Genomic DNA, 20,515 nt, shown 5'->3' on the forward strand with positions numbered 1-20,515 from the left:
TACACGTATATGTTCACATATTCAGTCACATGCTTATTCAGGAATACACATATAGATATCCTTTCTCAAACATACACATACACATAATTATGTGCACACACATGAACACTGCACACGCTCCAAAGCATGCCAGGGTAGACCCCTCCTCCTAGCTCTCAGAAAGTGTTCTAAGTCATCTGTAGCCCAATGTAAGAGGCTAATGCTAGTCCACTCTGTTCCCTTTCTTGGGGGAATCTGCATTTTAACTGGAGCCCTAAAGCCTATCATTAAGAAGCACCCAGAAGATAGGGACAGGACAGAACTGTTTTCCAGGGGCTTCTAAAATTTTCCCCTCTAGGCATCAATTTTAATGCTTAATTTATAACACATATAGCTTACTTAATTTACAAAATCTCAGGGCAATGGTATTGGTGGGAGAAAGAGAGGAAGGGGCTAAGAGGGGAACTGGAGCGTGAAGGAAGGATAGAGCTACTCTGGAGAACACTAGAATACTGTGGTGAGAGGCTTACCCAGGGTCTGCCCGGCCAGCACCCGCCCATTCTCTCCCAGCACAGCTGCCCGGGCATGGCGCTCATTGGCGTACTGGACAAAGGCATAGCCCTTGTGCACAGAACAGCCGGCCACACGGCCATACTTGGAGAAAATGGTCTCCACATCTGACTTCTTCACCACAGCTGTGTTGAGATTTCCGATGAAGACCCGTGAGTTGATGGATTTGGGGTCATTCTTATTGGTTACATTGCTTGTCTGGATCTTCAAGGACATGGTGGCCACCTGAAGAGAGAGAGCCTATGTAAAACTGGGACCACAAGCTGGACTCAAGGGCTTCCCAAGGCCCACATTCTGGCTAACTAGTTGCTTCTTGCCCTCCTACAAGCTTACATCCCCCTACAGCATCCAGCCTCCCTGTTTCTGCATCTTGTTTTCTTGTTATATTACTAAGAGTTGTTACTTAGTTAGTATTCACGTGGTAAGCAGAGCAAAACACTTCATAAGGGAGGAATCTAACATTCAGAGAGGTCACAATGCTAGCGAATGGCAGTGCTGGCATTTGAACTCTGGACTGCTTGACTCCAATTCTTTTGAGTCCACTCCTTCCTCAATGCTCATCTCAAATATTACTCCACTCAGGATCTCAATGTAAAAATCTTCTACAGCTTTTCTACTGTTCCTTCAATACAGAACCATGGCAAACACCAGTAATGCTCACTTTAGAACAATATCATATTATGAAAATTGCTCAGTCTGATCCAGACATGGACTTAGCTATGTCTTTATTGGTACCAGCCATTTTGAAAAAGGTATGCTAACTAAGTCTCACTGAGGGCTAAGAGTGGCATACAATATTGGATAATCTCAAGATCCCACAAGTGAGTGTTAATATTGCTCATATTTTACCAGAAACTAAGGGCATTAACTTGCCAATAATGGGCATTCAAACACAGGTCAGTCTGTCCCTGAAGCTCATTTCTTCCAACTTTATCACTCTGTTTCCTGGACCTAAAGTCAACTTAAATACTACAGTAAGTCAGCATATTTATCTGATAACTGTTTTCAATAAATTAATTTTTTTAAGAGTTACCCATTTCTTTCATTTGGCAAAGTGGCTCTAAAAAAAAAAAGAGTTACCCATTTCTATACCTACTCACTCATTCAAATTTTGTTCTGTTTGGCTTAGAGATGAGACTACCCCTACTCTTTGCTCTCTATGCTCTGGTAATGTCTTTTACCCCAAAGAGCAGTACAAATTTTTCCTACTCCATTCCTGGATAGGTTATACATGGGCACACGCTTCAAGGTGAATGAGAGGAGGCTCAATTTCAGTAGAAAAGGCCTAAAGTTAAGCCTTGGCATTTATACTTCCTGGCCCAGTCTTCTGCTCATTGGCCTGGGTTGGTGCAACCTCCTTTTAGGATCCTTCTACCTCAAAACCCTACCTTGAGGCCTTTTCAGAAGGTGCTAAAGGCCCCAAACAGCATGTATAAAAGCTCTCATCAGCCTGCAAGCCTATTTACTAATATTTTGGGGCAGAAGGGGCTTCTTTTTAGTGAAATGGAGAAGAGAAATTTGTACCTTCTGTTCCACTACGAGGTAAGAGACCCTTTTCTCCTAGATCCTCCCAGCCTGGAAACTGGTATGTTCTGACCAGCAGATGGCACTGTTTACCAGGAATTCATAGGCTGTCCCTGAGAATGTGATTCTGAGGAAGATACTGCTCCTGGGCCTGGGCTTGCAGTAAGCCCATGGGACAAACTGGGGTCAGGAGGTCACGATCCTAAACAAAGGAAGGGGGCTGAGAGGGTGCCAATACTCCTAATGATGAAGGAGCTGGTGCCAGCTTTGGAACTGACTTGGAAGGGACAAATGCTTATTACTCAGTTTATCTTTGCATCCAATTGTCTATATTATTAGGTTGATGCAAAAGTAATTGCAGTTTCAGACTGTGAATTTTAAATCTTTATGAACAGGCTAAAACACATCTTTATTAACCAAAATAGAAACCATTACAACCAACACATTTTTGCCAATGAGAAATAAGTTTGTTTATTCCTGTAGTGTAAAAATCTGTGCTTCGGGATTTGTGGAATTCTTGGAAAGCATTTTCTGCATCCTACTGGTTGTGGAAGCATTTGCCCTGCAATAAGTTGTCAAGATGCTTGAAGAAGTGGTAGTCGGTTGGCAAGAGGTCAGGTGAATATGGCAGATGAGGCAAAACTTCTTGCCCAATTTGTTCAACTTTTGAAGCGTTGGTTGTGTGACATGCAGTCAGGCGTTGTTGTAAAGAATTGGGCCCTTTCTGTTGACCAATGCCAGCTGCAGGCATTGTAGTTTTCAGTGCATCTCATCGATTTGCTGAGCATACTTCTCAGATGTAATGGTTTCACCAGGATTCAGAAAGCTGTAGTGGATCAGACCGGCAGCAGACCACCAAACAGTGACCATGACCTGTTTTTGGTGCAAGTTTGGCTTTGGGAGGTGCACTGGAGCTTCTTCTAGGTCCAACCACTGAGCTAGTTAGTCATAGCCGGTTGTATAAAATCCACTTTTCCTCACACATCACAATCTGATCAAGAAATGATTCATCGTTGTATACAAGAAGAGAAGATGACATTTCAAAATGACCATTTTTAAAATTTTCAAGCAGCTCATGAGGCACCCACTTACCGAGATTTTTCACCCTTCCAATTTGCTTCAAATGCCAAATGACCTCAGAATGGTCAATGCTGAGTTCTTCAGCAACTTCTCATGTAGTTGTAAGAGGATCAGCTTCAGTGATTGCTCTCAATTTGTTGTCAGCTTCCGATGGCTGGCCACTGTGCTCCTCATCTTCAAGGCTCTCGTCTCCTTTGCAAAACTTCTTGAACCACCACTGCATTTTAAGGGCAGTGTTCATTAGGAATTCTAGGGCCAGATGCATTTTTTTTTTTTTTTTTTTTTAGACAGAGTCTTGCTTTGTTGCCCAGGCTAGAGTGAGTGCCATGGCGTGAGTCTAGCTCACAGCAACCTCAAACTCCTGGGCTTAAGCGATCCTACTGCCTCAGCCTCCCAGGTAGCTGAGACCACAGGCATGCGCCACCATGTCCAGCTAATATTTTCTATATATATTTTTAGTTGGCCAGATAATTTCTTTCTATTTTTAGTAGAGACGGGCTCTCGCTCTTGCTCAGGCTGGTCTTGAACTCCTGACCTCGAGCGATCCATCCGCCTCGGCCTCCCAGAGTGCTAGTATTACAGGGGTGAGCCACCGCACCCGGCCCAAATGGCAAATTTTAACAATGCTAAAAACTGCGATTACTTTTGCACCAACCTAATACTAAGCAGTGAGGGACATAAAGAAGGTTACCTGTGAAAACATCTAACACACTGTCCACGTGCAGCAGAAATGCTCAATGCACACTGGTCTCCTTGGGTGCCCCATTCCTCACAGTTCTGACAGTGCCTCTCCTACCTGGGTGACAAACCATTCAGGGGTTAATTCCTTGTCTATTCATAGGTATCCAAGAAGTTTATGGGGCTCCTGTGTGGGCATCAGATGATTCTCCTCTGGGTCGTTCAGCTCAAAGTTATCAAGTTTTGGCTCAGAAAGAAGCCACCTGCTTTGGCTGGAGGGAGCCAGTCAAGCCTGGTTGGTGGACAGAGAGAGCAAGGGAGTGAGGATGAATAATGGTTCAGAGATCTGCTGATGACTGCTAGCTCTGCCACTAACCTGGCAGAGACACGACAGTTGTGGGTTCCCTCAGACCTCTGCTAGAAGCCTCTAACACCACTGAGCAGGAAGCATTTGCTGACTCCCTATGGTTGGTACTGTGGTGAAATCAGCACCCGACTAATAACAAGCAAAGTCTTTCAGGTTTGGTCCTACCAGCCTCTTCTCTCATCACCTGGGAAAAGGGACAATGTACATAGAAGGACTCCACAAACTGTAAAGCCCTTTACAAGATCTAGTAACCTCTCTGGCTACAAGTACTCAAACACTGCCATTCATGAGCCCATTCTAGATGAGGATTCGAGGCCAAACTGGAGCACATTCTATATGATGCCAGGGAGGGGCAGCCAGAAACCATGGCGCATGAAGATCAGTTTTCTGATCTGTAAAGAAGAGACTTAGCAAGTGTATGTGGCTGCTCCGGGTGAGAAACCTGCAGTGCCGAGGAGAAACGCCCACCTACAGCTTTGTCTAAACAAACCCCGACCCACTTTTCAAGGCCTGCACATTCCTCTGGAAGGCAGGCTGTGCTACTCTTGTATGGACTCACAAAGCCCAAGGGGATAGCTTTCGGTGGGTATATGGAAATGCTTGAGTGATGACATACATGTTCATGAGGCTCCTCAAAGTGAGGGATGGAGCTGAAGGTGGGAAATGAAAAGGAGGCAGGCCTTGACTAGGTCTCCCTGAATTGCCAGGCTCAGGTACGAATCCCAAAGCGTTCAAGAATTCTAAATTCAAGGCCGGGTGTGGTGGCTCACGCCTGTAATCCTAGCACTCTGGGAGGCCAAAGCGGGTGGATCGCTCGAGGTCAGGAGTTCAAGACCAGCCTGAGCAAGAGCGAGACCTCGTCTCTACTAAAAATAGAAAGAAATTATCTGGACAACTAAAAATATATATAGAAAAAATTAGCCGGGCATGGTGGCGCATGCCTGTAGTCCCAGCTACTCGGGAGGCTGAGGCAGTAGGATCGCTTGAGCCCAGGAGTTTGAGGTTGCTATGAGCTAGGCTGACGCCACGGCACTCACTCTAGACCGGGCAACACAGCGAGACTCTGTCTCAAAAAAAAAAAAAAAAAAAAAGAATTCTAAATTCAGGCCCGGTGAGGTGGCTCACATCTGTAATCCTAGCACTCTGGGAGGCCGAGGCAGGAGGATTTGATTGAGCTCAGGAGTTTGAGACCAGCCTGAGCAAGAGTGAGACCCTGTCTCTACAAGAAAATAGAAAAATTAGCCAGATGTCATGGCACATGTCTGTAATCGCAGCTACTCGGGAGGCTGAGGTAGGAGGATCACTTGAGCTCCAGTGCAGTGAGCTATGATGATACCACTGCACTCTACCTGGGACAACTGAGCAAGACTCCACCTCTAAAAAAAAAAAAATTCTAAATTCAGACATGGTATTACAATATCACACTATGTTAGCTTTACTTATAACTTTCAAATATTTAGATTTAGACATATGGTACATGGGTCTTCATGTGTACTCTCAACTCTGCCCTGCAAATGTTAGAGGGCAGGCCTGACAAAGCCTGGGGCACAATAAATGCTCAAAGTTAGGGAGGAAGTGGTAAGGATATGTCCCAGGAGGTGGGGCAGGGTCTAGCTGTGCACTGGCTTAAGTGGTGGGGACCACAGAGGGCAGAGATTCCAGGCACCTTTTTCTAATCTCTGACCCAAACACCCACCTCCATAGACCAACCATCAGTCCTTCCTACCCAATTCTTTCTAGCTTTTCAAGGTTTCCCCTAGCTTAGAGTGGGGACTCTAGAAAATATTGATATCCTATTCAGTAGAAGCTCCCTGACTTGATAAACTATTCCCGCCCACTGGCCAAACTCTGCCTCACAGATCAGCTGTGTAATTGACAGCAAGGTAGCTGCAGCCCTGGGAGGCTCTGAGTTTAGCAATGAGCTGAGGAGAGGTGGGTAGACGGATTATTCTCAGTGGTGCGGGTGAGGCGAAAGAGAGAGAAATAGATTTGTCCCTAGAGGCTTCTGCAATGTGAGATTAGCAGGGACCTTAAGTGAGCACAGAGCTTATACACCCTCACTTGGAGAAACAGAGGGTAAGGGACTTGGCCAGGATGCCACAGGTAGTGAGTAACAGAGCCAAGATTACCCGTGTGTTCTCTGATTCTAAGTCTAGGGGTCTTTTTTATTACTATTATTGTTGTTTTATTTGTTGTTTTTTTTTTGTTTGTTTGTTTGTTTTGTTTGAGACAGTCTCGCTCTGTTGCTCGGTCTGGAGTGAGTGCCGTGGCGTCAGCCTAGCTCACAGCAACCTCAAACTCCTGGGCTTAAGCGATCCTACTGCCTCAGCCTCCCGAGTAGCTGGACTACAGGCATGCGCCACCATGCCCGGCTAATTTTTTCTATATATATATATTTTTTTTAGTTGGCCAGATAATTTCTTTCTATTTTTAGTAGAGACGTGGTCTCACTCTTGCTCAGGCTGGTCTCGAACTTCTGACCTCAAGCAATCCTCCCACCTCAGCCTCCCAGAGTGCTAGGATTACAGGAGTGAGTCACCACGCCCAGCCAAGTCTAGGGTTCTTATATTCCATTTTCCTTTTGCTCTGTGAGAGACAGGTCTCCAGAACAGTGAGGATATGGGAGAGCACACAGCATCTCAAAATAATGCTATGTTTGAGAAAACTGGAGACTAGGTCCCAAATAAATGTCTTCACCTTACCTATAAGACAAACAATTGCTGCTTAAAAGCTGAGCTCTTAAGCTAAAGAAAACCCACCAAAGACACAGGCTTTGAAATGCAATTTACAGCTCAAAGGGATGGGCTTTCTTCTCCAGGCTAATAAGAACAGAAGAAATTTGGCAAAAACAAAAAATTTGTTTTTCCAGCTGAAATATTTCAGATGGAAACTGTTTTGGACCACAGGAGCCAAGCCTGAACATGTAGAAAAGTGACAGGGCTTGGCAAAGGTAAAAAAGCCCTAAAATGTACCTCCACCTCTCAACCTTGGGTAAATGAGACCCCAAGAGAGACATCACAGTGAGAACAGCCCCTAATTACTGAATGCCAACCATGTGTCAGAGACTATATATACCTCACATATCCTCACAATAGTCCTGTGAAGGCATTTTAGATAAGGAAACTCTGATAGGCTCAGAGAGGCAAAGTAATTGGTTAACAGAGCAAAGCCAGAAGTGGAACCCAGGTCTGTTTGACTCCCTAAACAAGAAAACAGGAAGGGGCAAGATTCCATATGCACACAGATGACTTGGGTAATGATTTCTATGGTGAGAATAAGTTACCCAGAGTCAGCCACACTCTCTCCTTGGTCCTTGCTCTTCCCCTTTTCTACTACAGTTCCTCATAGGTGCACAGAATTTTCGTGAACAAAGGCAGTTTATATCTATTATGGTCTGAAGGTACCCCCTCTCTCCTAAATCCTTATGTTGAAACCTAATTCCAAATGTATTAAGAGATGGGGCCTTTGGGAGTGATTAGGTCATGAGGCCTCTGCCCTTGTGAATGGGTTTAATGTCCTTATATTAATAAAAGAGGCCCCAGAGGCTGCCTTGCCCCTTCTACCATGTGAGGGCACTGTGAAAAGATCATGAGCCAAGACGGCCCTCACCAGACACCAAAGTTTCCAGTTCCTTGATATTGAACTTCCCAGTCTCCAAAACTGTGAGAAATAAATTTCTGTTGTTTATAAACCACCTGGTTTACGGTGTTTTGTTACAGCAGTGCAAACAGACTAAGATAATATCCTTTATTCTGACATTGTTAGTCTCATTTCATAAATGAAAACAGCTGAAAATCAGTAGTAACTTATAGGCAAATAGCTAGCGAAGGGAATAGCTAGGGGACCTCAATCTAAGCTTCTCGTTCAACACTGTACATGCCACTCTCCCAACAAGTGTCCTAAGTCTCTGACTCTGCCATGTCACCCCTCAAGGCACTCTCAATCCTGCCTATCATCGAGTCTAATCTTCAGCCTGAACTCTCAGGCACTCAACCATCAGAAAAGGCCCACTCTCCCAACTCTGTAAATCCTCCCCAGCACTGGACCCTTCCTCTTGAAATACTCCTTTCAAAAGAGGGGGTGCTGGTTTTGGTCTTCACGGCCCCGTGCCATTTAGAGCCTCTGTCTTGGCCAATACTGCTGCATACCTCTGGCCTTGTTCTCCTGCACTGGATGAGGGTCACAGCAGCCTGTGTCTGGCTCTCTGCCCTTAGATAACCCTGGAGATAGGTGGGTGGTTTCACAGGAAAATAACTACCAGTGATGGGAAGATTATTTCTGGAGAAAGCCAAGCAATTAGACTGATCCAGAGCCTCCTTGGTCCAGAGGCTCCTGGTTAGTAGGTGGCCAGAGATGACAGAACATCTATTACTCTCATTAAACTCACCATGCCCTGGCTCATTAGCATTGCCCAAATGATCATTACTGGCCAGACAGGACTAATTTCCCAAGGGGTGCTGCTCTTGAGTTCCTGACCATTCTCCCTCCCACGAGAAATCCCAGCTCCCAGCATGCTGAACATGGAAGGCTCCAGGGTGAGTGAAAGTGTAATGGGTGCATGCTATAGGTCCACAAGGCTTGGCCTTGGCTCTGCTGTTCTTAGTTATGTGACCTGCAACAAATCATGGAGTTTCCCTAACACTTATCATCCTTACTCTGAAAACAGAAATAATCACTTTCCTGATTTCAGATCTGATACAAGAATCCAACAGGCTGATGTGAAAGTGTCCTGTCACATCTGTAACATACTATAAAAGGATATGGGATTATACCTATTTCTGTTATTACCCAATCCCTGCCACCTTCACCCATTCAACATTTTTTTTTTTTTTTTTTTTGAGACAGACTCTCACTCTGTTGCCCTGGCTAGATTGCAATGGTGTGATCATAGCTCACCGCAACCTCAAATTCCTGGCCTCAAGTGATTCTCCTGCCTCAGCCTCCCGAGCAGCTAGGACTACAGGTGTGCGCCAAGACGCCCAGCTAATTTTTTCTATTTTTAGTAGAGACAGGGTCTCACTCTTACTCAGGCTGGTCTCAAACTCCTGACCTCAAGTGATCCTCCCACCTTAGCCTCCCAGAGCACTAGGATGACAGGTTTGAGCCACCATACCCGGCCAACACACATTTCTTGAGTAATCTCCTCTGTGCTGGCACTGTGGAGAGGCTGGTAAACAGAGCACTCAACAGTCTTGTGCTCTACTTACTTCTCAAGAAGCACTCACTCCAGGAACCTCTTTTTTGATTGTTTCCTAATAACAAAGGAAAAAGGCACATGAAATAGCAAACACAGCACAGGCTCTGGAGTCAGACAGGTCTAGATCTAATTCCAGCCCTATCACTTATGACTGTAATCATGCCACATTCCTTAACCTCACTTCGAAATCCTCAACTGCAAAATAGCAATTGTACCAATCCTGGGTTTAGTGTAAGGACTGGAGATAGTATGTGTAAAGTGTTCAGTATGCTGGCTGGCACCAGTGGGTATTTAGAAATTAAGAAATTAAGAAACTGGATAACCCAAATGCCCTATGAAGGCAGATGAATCTAGTCTGGCACTCTAGGTCCTCCACATTCTAGCTCTAGTGTTCTTTATCCATGTCATCTCCCCATGTTCCACACTTTGCCTGAAAATAAGGGAGTCAGGGGTAGGGAGACTATGCATGCTCTCCCTTGTTCCAAGTATCTGGAACCAAACCTAAAAACTTCATAAAGGTGTCCCCTCCCCATGCCTGTCAGACCACTACTATATGGGGCTGGGGGAAGAAAGAACACTGGCCAGGAGGGGTTCCAGGCCTTGCTGAACCACTGTCACACCTCAACTATACCATGAGGTCTCTGTGTAGCATTGGTAGGCCCTAAAGGAACACCCCAAAGCAGAAACAGGTGGCAAGATTAGGCCTCAGACATCTCTCTCCACTGTGTGATCTGGTTATATATTCTACTTTCCCCTGCATCTTGTACACTAACTCCACTCTTGTCTATAGCCTTAGGCTGAGACTCAGCATCTATGTGACAAGCACCCCTTCGTAGCTATGGGGAGAAAGGTGACAAAGGGTGGGTAGGTGACAACCTTAGGCCTACAATCCCTAACACTGAGTTAGAGTTAGGGACCTACAAATGACTGTCGACCTCTTTATTTTTGCCAAATAAGTCATCCAAACATTCCCCTATCCAAACAATCACAATTATACATATTCAAATATTTAGCTAACTATGGGCCAGGTATTAACAAATGAATCATTCATTCATTTATTCATCTACCAATTGGTCTGGGACCTGATCTCAACTAACTCCCAATCCAGCAGGGGACATCCACCACTGCCACAAAGCACATGTGCCTTGGGAGGGAGTCCACTGCCCCAGAAGCAACTCAAGCAAAGCAGTCTGGGAGATCTGAGAAGGGGTAGGAGCATCACAGAAGGCTCCACCAAAGGGGAGACAGTTTAAGATGAATTCCCACTGGGTGGTGACACAGGGAGAGGCCTGGCAGGAGGAACTACAGGAATAATGTACAAAATGTGTTCCTTTCTCCTCCTTGATCACCCTATTCTCCCCTTCCTCCTGTAAGCAGGGCTGGAAATAGACATTTGAAACAGGAGAACATCTTCATTGCTGTCTCTTGTTCCCCTGATAGATGCATATTTATTCTTGCCTTCAGAGAGAATAAAAAGGAAACATATGATTTAATATGCAGTAACTTTATACCAGGCACTGTTGGAAGTGTTACAGGCATAATCTCTCATAATCCTAGTCACAACCTAATGAGATAAGTAGTATCATCTGCACTCTACAGATGAAGAAACTGAGACTCAGAAAGAGCTTAAATAATTTGTCCATAGTCATAGTGAGTAGCATGGTTAGAAGTGAAAGACTCCAAGCTTTTCTAATTCTAAAGCCTGTGTTCTTTCCACTCTACTAGATTGTTCCCGTTGACCCCTCCACCCACAGAAAGAATGGTCCTGGCTTTGCTGATGTGCCACATGACCTTAGGTTTTGAACCATGTGACCACAAAAGGCCCTTCCAGGGCTAAATGTGTGATTATGATGACAATCATTACCAACATTTGCTGAGTACTCACCATGTACCAGAAACTGCACTAAGCCTTCTGTCACAAGACAGGCAATGCGATAAGATGTACCGTGACCATCGCATTATACGAGGAAACTAAGGCTTGGTGCTTAGTCCTCCTCAAGCCAGGAAATGGCAGAGCTGGGACAATTACGTGTGAGACCAGAGCTGGTCCTCTTAACCTTAGCTCAGAATGGCTTTGATGCTGAGTGTGCCCTGTATTTGCCTGGAGGTCAGTTTCTTCCTCTACCTCCTAACACTGATCCTCTCACACAAACTCATGGGGACTTGCTGAAGGCATGCGCTCAAGTCCAAGAGCCAATAAGCACTTGTTGTAAGCTTGGGGGATGCCCCCTTACCCTCAACGCCTTACGGGGCTGGCTCCTCGCAGCAATAATGTGGCAAGATTAGTCACTGCTTGCTGTTGGTTGATTATAGCTATTCTTTTCTGTAAATGAAGTTTAGAAGTCATCAAAGGGTTTGTCAGCTGTGACTTATGAGCCTCTTTCCTGCAGGGAAGTTGGGCAGTGACAAATGCCCCTCTTGTTCTGCCATCCATTACAAGTTGGAAGGTGCCATGTTCCAATTACTGGAGACCTCGATGGAGCTCATGGAAAACCCTGCTCCAGGCTGCAGCCATTACTCAGGCCTGGCAGGGCTGCCAGCAGAGCTGCCCTAGGCCCAGGCCCAGTTGGTTAGGAATGGAATAAGAATGTTTTCCTGACTTAGTGAGCAGGCCCTTTTACTCTTTAACTTGTGTTATCCCTAGTGGTTTATCCTAGACACATTTCACAGACAAGTAAAAACATAGACACCATGTAGGCTATCTCAAAGTACCCAGAATCAAGACTCCTAAGACAAACAGATATGAGGAAATAAGGTCATGTTGCCAGGCAGACTAAGTAGGAAATATGATGCTCAGGAACGGGGAACAGTCAATAAAGTACCTAGGATGTTTAGAGAAAGAAGGGATGGAAAGGACCCACAGAGACCCACTAGTGTAATCAATGGCCTCAGTATTGAATACCCATTACATACCAGGCCTGTTTAGCTAGATGCTGTGGAACAAAAGATGAATAAAATATAGTCCCTGCCATTGAGGGCAGATGAGAAAAGTAAGAGAAAGTAATTTACCCAAGGTCAAAAAATGTTAGGGAATTAGAATGCAGATCTCTACCTCTAGTGACAAGAGAGCCTTCATGTGTGCCAGGCTCCTTACGTAGAACATGCTACATACATAACTCCCATCCAATCCCACCTACTTGCTTATTGCATGCTTAACTTCTGGCAAGTCTTATAACCTATCCAAGGTCTCAGAAAAATGTGGATGATAAAACTTACTACAGCACTGTGGTGAGTATTAAACAATACACATACAATGCACAGTTGGTAGACACATATTAAATACTAAAAGTATTATTTACTGTCAATTAATCCCTAAAATAACTCCTTTAAGCAGGTTATCATTAATCTCATTTTATAGACAAAAACACTGAGGCTCTTTTTCACGTTGTCACACGAACTAAATAATGAATAAGCCAGTGCTTCTCAAAACTATTGTGGTGAAGGACCAGGTTTTTGTTTTGTTTTGCTTTTTAAATTTCACTTTTGAGTAGCATGGCTCTAAGCCACTCTGGCCCAATCCTGTCAACCTCTATGAAACTAAGCAAAGAAAGCATGAAGTTTATTTTGCTTCTTTCAAGTTCTTTAGGCTGATTTTCTTTTAGATTTTGGTATTAGACTAATTTACAAAAACTATCCTAATTTTTTTCCTTTCCTTTTCTCTCTCTCAAGAGAGAAGAGGGTAGGCCGACCAAGGATTTGCCACTGAACACTTCTGGTGGTGATTTATCTTGGTCATCTGCTCTAGGTCACGCTATATCCTGCAAGGGAAGATGATCTAGGCTTAATGGGAACTGGAACAACTTTCCTGGGGCCTGGGGATGTGAAAAGAAGGTATATTCCTAAAGAAGCTGGTACTCTCAGACACTCTCTCCCTATACTAAAGAATATGAGGAAACCAGCCAGGAAGGGGAAAGGCATGTTGTAACTTTTCTTCTGGTCTTTCTAATTTTCAATCTTGTATTATGGCTGTTTACAAATCAGTCTTCTCTCTCCATTTAAGGAGTTGAGAGCAAAATGGATACCAGATTCATTCCCAGATGTTACTGCACATATATGAGCATGACTGGCCGGGCAAATGAGTACCTCTTAACCAGTTTCAAAGACACTAGTGTACTTTGAATCTTCCAGGTGCGTGGCCAAATCTTTAGCAGTGTACAAAACTTCTTTTTTACTCTGAGCCTCTATAGTGTTATCTTTCAGCACAACCCAGAGCTGAGTGGATCATATGACACAGTGCAGAAAGGGGTACAACTTACTATAAGTAGAAGTTAAACACATGGACCGCCACCAAGTGGGAGGCAAAACCAGAATCTTTACTCTCATGTGAGAGGCCATGGAAGGTGGTCAAGAGAGTAATTTCTGAAATCAAAATGCCTTCACTCTCCTACTGAACTAGCTGTGTGACATGACCTTCACTAAGTGTCTTACGTTCTTTGTGCTTTAGTTGTCTCACCTGTAAAGTGAGGATAGCCTTATATGTCTCTACAGTTGCTAGAGGATAATTTAATTTAATGTAGGCATTCAGAACAAGGTCTGGTACACTAGAAAGTATGCAAATATATTAGTTTGTGCTGCTACTACATGTTGAGTATACCTTATCCAAATGCTTGGGACCAGAAGTGTTCTGGATTTCAGATTTTGGAATATTTGCAGATACTTAACTGATTGAGCATCGCTAATCCAAAAATCCCAAATCTGAAATGCTCCAGTGGGCATTTCCTTTGAGCATCACGTTGGCACTCAGAAAGTTTCAGATTTTGTAGCATTTTGGATTTCAGATTTTTGAATTAGGGATGCTCAATCTGTATTATTATTATTATTATTATTTGAGTCTCATTCTGTCACCCCGTAGAGTACAGTGGTGTCATCACAGCTCACTGCAACTTCAAACTCATGGGCTGAAGCAATCCTCTTGCCTCAGCCTTTCAAGTAACTAGGACTACAGGCACACACCACCACGCCCAGCTAATTTTTCTATTTTTAGTAGAGACAGGGGTTTTCCTCTTGCTCAGGCTAGTCTCGAACTCCTGAGATCAAGCAATCCTCCTGCCATGGCCTCCCAGAGTGCTAGGATTACAGGCATGAGCCACTGCACCTGGCCTAAATCTGTATTATTACTGTTGTAGTAAAACCTGTAAGAATTTTTCCTTGTAAGTATAAAAGGGAAAGGTGGTCAGTTCTACTGGAACATTAACCTAGAGCTGAACTGTAATCAAGGAAAGATTACTATCACTAGAGATATAATAAAGTCTCTTCAAGTGTGTCACTAAAATTCTAGTATTTGGAAATGTGCCTTGAACATAAAAGGAATCACAGGAATAGGCACTCATGAAGTGGTGAATGAATAAATAGATGAGTATCTGGAGTAAAACAGCCACCAGAGCCCAAAAAGATACAACTTGAGAAGTGAGGCAGGAAGAGGCCCCTAAGCAAAGGTTCCCAGAAAGGCCTCTTTGTACCTTGAGGACCCCTGTAGGCAGACTAAGCTTCCCTTCTGGGCAGCAGGAACCCAGGGGTTGCTTAACCCCACCTGCTTAAAATTCTGCATCTCTGATGGAACCTCCACATTCTGTGGCTGCTCTATTCTGAGTAAGGCTGCAGAAGGCTACATCATGGTAGAGCACATGTTCCCATTTCCCAGTCTATATTAAAGGAAGTAAGGGACTCTGAGGAATACAGAGAGGGAGGCCCTAACCCCTCCCCACAACAGGATTAGCCCTAAGTTAAAACAGTAATAGTGGCTTATTAGCTTTGGATTCCTCCTTGCTTGTGGAGCCCTAGGACCTGAATCCATCTACTGCTGTGTGACCCTGGAAAGGCACTTCACTGTTCAGAGGTTCAAGGTTCCTGATCTGTGAAATGGGGATAAAAATCCCTGCCCTGTCCACCTGCAGCACAGGTTGTTGTGAGGGACAAAGGAGATAACATACTACATTACCTGAGTTGTGCTACATAAATTTGGATGGAATATTCCCTGGATACAGCTGCTGCAGGTCTTCCTAGACAGAAGCACACAGGCAGAAAGCCAGTCGGCTGGAAGGCACACAACTTGGCACTGCAGCTAAGTGCTGTGCCCCTCAGGTACAAGGGCAGTTGATTAAAATCCGTTCATGTGGAATCAGTATTTTCCTCATTATAAAAATCCTACTTGAAAACACTGAATGCCACCCCTCACAGCCCCCTACAGACAGCATATACATTGGCATTTTTTTTTTTTTTGAGACAGTCCCGCTCTGTTGCCCGGGCTAGAGTGAGTGCCGTGGCGTCAGCCTAGCTCACAGCAACCTCAAACTCCTGGGCTTAAGTGATCCTACTGCCTCAGCCTCCCGAGTAGCTGGGACTATAGGCATGTGCCACCATGCCAGGCTAATTTTTTCTATATATATTTTTAGTTGGCCAGATAATTTCTTTCTATTTTTAGTAGAGACGGGGTCTCACTGCTGCTCAGGCTGGTCTCGAACTCCTGACCTTGAGCGATCCACCCGCCTTGGCCTCCCAGAGTGCTAGGATTACAGGCGTGAGCCACCGCGCCCGGCCAGCATATTTTTTTATTTCTCACATGCAGACAGGGGAAGGGGAGGAGAGCTGACCTCTCTCCAGGGTGCTGATTCAAACTTAAGGCTCTAAGCATTGTCCCACAGTGGCACTTTGGTCCAAAGAGGACCACTAAGAATGATGCCATAGTCATAGCTACTCTACCTTTGTCTCTCTGGCAACAACATTAACTCCACAAATATTACTAAGCATCTGCCTGTTGTGTGATCAAGGAAGTGTGCCCCCGCTGCCTCTCTCTCTCTTTGTTTTTTTGAGACAGAGTCTTGCTGTGTTGCCCAGGCTAGAGTGTAGTGGTGTCTTCGTAGCTCACTGCAGTCTCAAACTCCTGGGCTCAAGTGATTCTCCCGCCTCAGCCTCCTGAGTAGCTGGGACTACAGATACATGCCACTATGATGGGCTATTTTTTTTTTAATCTTCGTAGAGATGAGGGTCTCACTATGTTGCCCAGGCTGGTCTTCAACTCCTGGCCTCAAGTGATCCTCCCACCTCAGTCTCTCAAAGTGCGGGGATTATAGGTGTGATCCACCGTGCTCAGCCCTATTAAGATCCTTCAGGGGGGCTTGCCACCATCAAGAATCAAGTCCAAAACCTTTAATATGGCTTACAAGCCCCTTCATTAGTTAAGGCCACTAAATCTATACGTAGTTATCCTCTAAGTGGATATAAGTCACTCACTTTATAAATGAGTAAACCCTAGTGTAGAGAGGCAAAGTCAGTTGCCCAAGATCATACAACGAACAAGTCAGTATGAATTAGGTTCATACTGAAGGGATGGGTCTCATACTCCAAAGTGTAGACTTATGTAAAAAAACCACTTTTTCTTAGATTACTCTATGTGAGGCAGGTATGGGAATAGGACATTGTATGGTTCAGGTGAACCCTTCCTTTCAGGGAGCAGCTTAGACACCATCCCTTGTTTGAGGTTACTTAACGCCTCTCACTCCCGCAGCTGCTGCATCATTAATAAACCTGGCTTAATTACCAAAATGTTCATTTGGGTATGCTATGGTATACCTATGCATATACCCAAGTTCAAGAGGCCCTGCAACCATAAGCATCAAATAAAAGCCAACCAATGAACCACTACAGCTTCTCTCTCTCACTCTCTTACACACACACACACACACCAGCCCCTAAGACAACAGGCATAACACACCCAATGGCTGTGGATTTCTAAACTAATCAATTCAACTGATGACGATGGAAGCAGCTGTGGCACCCACAGTCTTCCCCCATCATTGCCTTGGGAAGAATTAACTAACCCTTTTTGGTCCCCTCTCCCCACACAAAGAAGATACTACACTAAATAAGTTTCTACACTGCAACAACTGGTTTTTTAAAAAGTTCCCCCCAAACTATAACAGGTGTCTCAGCTGTAAGAGAAAGAGCACAACTTTGGACAGAGACAGACCAGGGTTTAACCCCAGGATCAGCCACTTACTCACTAGCTTTGTGACCTTGGACACGCCATTATACTCATTAAGACAATGTTCTCTAGTAGGCATATACTTTCCCCTTGCATACTGAGTCAATCACCAAACCCTGCTGATTTGGCCTCCTAAATATTTTTAGAATGTAGCCCTCTCTCTCCATTTCTATTACCACTCGTTAAATTCATCCTCTACTATCACTAGAGTAATATCATCACCTCACTTCTTTGCTTAAAACTAGAATTAAGATCAGTTTTGCTTTATTATGTTAAAATTCTTAATAATTTGAGTAAGAATTTATACTATTTAGTGTGTTTATTATTTGAAATTACCATACAAAATCACCTAAACTTCTACCCTTCTATAGGACATAACTACTAGCATCTTAGTTTATTTCCCTCCAATGTTTTTTCTTGTGCATTATGTTCAGATTACATAGTTGGATCCTTCATTCAATTCTGTAACCTATTTTTTCAATTAGTATTATAACACATATAACATATTTGTCCTTACAGCTGCATAGTTTTCAAAAAGCATCATTTTTATAACTACTGTTTTAATAGCTCATAGTTTTCCTTGAGTATATTTATCATAATTTAGATTGGTGGTAATTTAGGCTTTCCTCAATTTCTCACTATTATAAATAATAGCATCTGAGGGAAAGCTTATTGTGTATATATACTGGATTATTTCCTTAGAACAGACCCTTAAGAAGTGGAATTACTGGTCAAAATATATGAACATTTTTATGGCTTCTGAGATACATTGTCTAATTATTCTCCAAAGAGTTGTACCAATTTACACTGCTCTTCCTGGCAACCTCAACAGGATCATGTCTCATTATATGAGGGAGAGGGGTTAAATTAGCAGGGAAAAAACAAATCCTCATTGCCGTTTTTACATATATGTGAAGATGGATAGTCTCCTGTGTTTGTTTACTCGTTTTTGAGTTTCCAGAGTTTTGAATGCCACAAAGAAGCTACTATAGGTTCCCAGGCAGAGGAGTGACATGCTAAAAAGATTTAGTTATTTACTCATTTATCAAGAAATCACTTATTGAGCACCTATTGTTGCCAGACATAAACTGTACAAAGTACAGAGATTAAAAAAGAACAACCCCTGCCCTGGAGGAATTCATAGTCCAGTCAGTGGCAGAGATCCCACGACAACCAGAACCTATGTTTCATCTTGATAAGAGCTAAGACAGGAGCAACTGCGCACTCAGAGGCATGTCACTTACCCAAGGGTCAGAAAGGAAAGGAGAACAGCAAGTCAGAGAAGAGTCAAGAAGTTCTGATCTTGTCCTGAAGAATAAGTTCACGTTAGCCCACACATGGGTGAGGGAGAACATTAAGGAAAGAAGAAACAGCATAAGCAAAGTTATGGAAGCTTAACAGAGCTTCCGTATTTAGTGAATAATAATATGTACTATGGTTTGGCTAGAGTCCAAGATATAAGAATAAATGTTGCAGATGACACCAGAGAGCCTGATAGATCAGATCAGAAAAGTCTTTGTGGCCACTGAAGAGCCTGAACTTTATGCAAGCCAACAACCACTCCTATGTCATATGCAGCACAGTGCTTAGTTAACGAGGCACTTGTTAAGTCCCTATAGCTTTTTTTTTTTTTTTTTTTTTGAGACAGAGTCTTACTCTGTCGCCCTGGATAGAGTATAATGGTGTCATCCTAGCTCACTGCAACCTCAAACTCCTGGGCTCAAGCAATCCTCTTGTCTCAGCCTCACAGGTAGCTGGGATTACAGGTATGCACCACAACTTTTCTATTTTTAGTAGAGACGGGGTCTCACTCTTGCTCAAGCTGGTCTCGAACTCCTGAGCTCAAGTGATCTTCCTGCCTTGGCCTCCCAAAGTGCTATGATAACAGGCATGAGCCATGGTGCCTGGCCCCTACAGCTCTTGAGAGTCTGAACCACCAATCCAACCCCTAAGCAGAGCATCTCATCTTATGCCACCTCCTTTTTGTCTAATTTGTTAGTCTTCTCTTGTTAAGCTGCACAGAGCTTTTTTTGGTATTTTCCACATGACCTAGCACATTGCTAGGCACATGACAGGAGTTTCAATAATGCTCATGGATCAATTAATTGGAGGTATCTCATGCAATAACACATATACTCATGAAACCCTAGCTGCCCTGGCCCCTGTCTCAGCAGCTGCTCAGTCACTGCCTCTCTTGCAGATGTCTTGTCTCAGAAAGCTACCTCCCCCTTCTCGCTTATTCTGCAAAATAAAAAAAAAATGTGCCTCCGTACAAGAAGCTATAAAGTATGTGATAACTAAGAAGCACATCAGGTGGCCAGGAGGGAAGCCTGGGTGGACATAAATCCTTTCCCACAGTACATTCCTGAAGCCAGGGACTCCCTCAGCCCTACCAGCAGTTTTGGAACACCCCCACCTCCCCCTACCCCCTAAAAATAAAATAAGTTTTCCCAACTGAGCATGTCAAAAGTCTTTTTAGTAGCTGCTGGCCTTCTCTAAGGTATTACTACTTTCTACATTAATAAGAGCTGCTTTAATTATGTCAAGGATATTAACAAGATGATTGTTTTAACAATACAATAGCAAGGTGTTCTGACCCTGCTAGTTGTAGTACGAACCATGGGCTGTGGGGGCTGATGGGCTGGCTAAAATTCACCTGAAGAGACTGTATTAAAATAATCTGTTTCAGTGTTATCTCTGCTCCTAGATGGCAGGAACCACAATCTACTTCACCTTGGCATCCCCACTGCCTTTCAGGATATGCCCTACCCCAGAAGGGGTTCTCAGGGAGTTATCTGCTGGAATGAACTCCGGCTGAACCACAAAATACTGCCCCTGCCCCATGCTGTTTAAGAACAAAGAAGCAGGCTGCACAGATGCTAAAGCCAGGAGAGGTTGGGGAGAGACAGGAAGGAGACATCTTTGCAGAGGCCCAATCCACCCCAACCTTAGGAAAGACTATTTTGTAATATAAATGATTGCTATAATTTGTTAATTGCTTATTATGTGGTGGACGTATTACTAAGTGTTTCACTCTAATCCTTAACAACTCTTTGAGGTAAGAAACCCTTTTTAGAGAATGACTCTGGATTCAGACTACCTGGGTTCAAAATCCCAGCTCTGCCATGCCACAGCTGTA

General features: G+C 43.9%; 2 protein-coding genes across 6 annotated transcripts in view; both read right to left on the reverse strand.

The window, feature by feature from the left end:
- LOC123622425 (agouti signaling protein) overlaps positions 1 to 20,515 on the reverse strand; it is a 202,413-nt gene that overhangs the window by 160,925 nt on the left and 20,973 nt on the right. For both annotated transcript variants that reach the window (XM_045528788.1, XM_045528786.1), the window contains exon 2: positions 18,621 to 18,684. The gene's annotated coding sequence lies outside the window, so the exon portion shown is untranslated. The remainder of the gene's footprint in view (positions 1 to 18,620; positions 18,685 to 20,515) is intronic.
- RALY (RALY heterogeneous nuclear ribonucleoprotein) overlaps positions 1 to 20,515 on the reverse strand; it is a 53,133-nt gene that overhangs the window by 11,650 nt on the left and 20,968 nt on the right. Inside the window, exons 1-2 of one of the 4 annotated variants that reach the window (XM_045528781.1) lie at positions 9,312 to 9,331; positions 510 to 774 (exon numbers count right to left, since the gene is read on the reverse strand). In XM_045528781.1, the coding sequence (XP_045384737.1) occupies positions 510 to 774; positions 9,312 to 9,326 (280 nt within the window). In that variant the 5' untranslated portion in view covers positions 9,327 to 9,331. Of the gene's footprint in view, positions 1 to 509; positions 775 to 3,844; positions 3,932 to 9,311; positions 9,332 to 9,405; positions 9,451 to 20,515 lie in introns of those variants that run through there. The other 3 variants (XM_045528783.1, XM_045528782.1, XM_045528785.1) reach the window with 3 other exon arrangements.

The sequence above is a fragment of the Lemur catta genome, chromosome 17, assembly GCF_020740605.2.
Source record: "Lemur catta isolate mLemCat1 chromosome 17, mLemCat1.pri, whole genome shotgun sequence".
Taxonomy (NCBI): Eukaryota; Metazoa; Chordata; class Mammalia; order Primates; family Lemuridae; genus Lemur; species Lemur catta.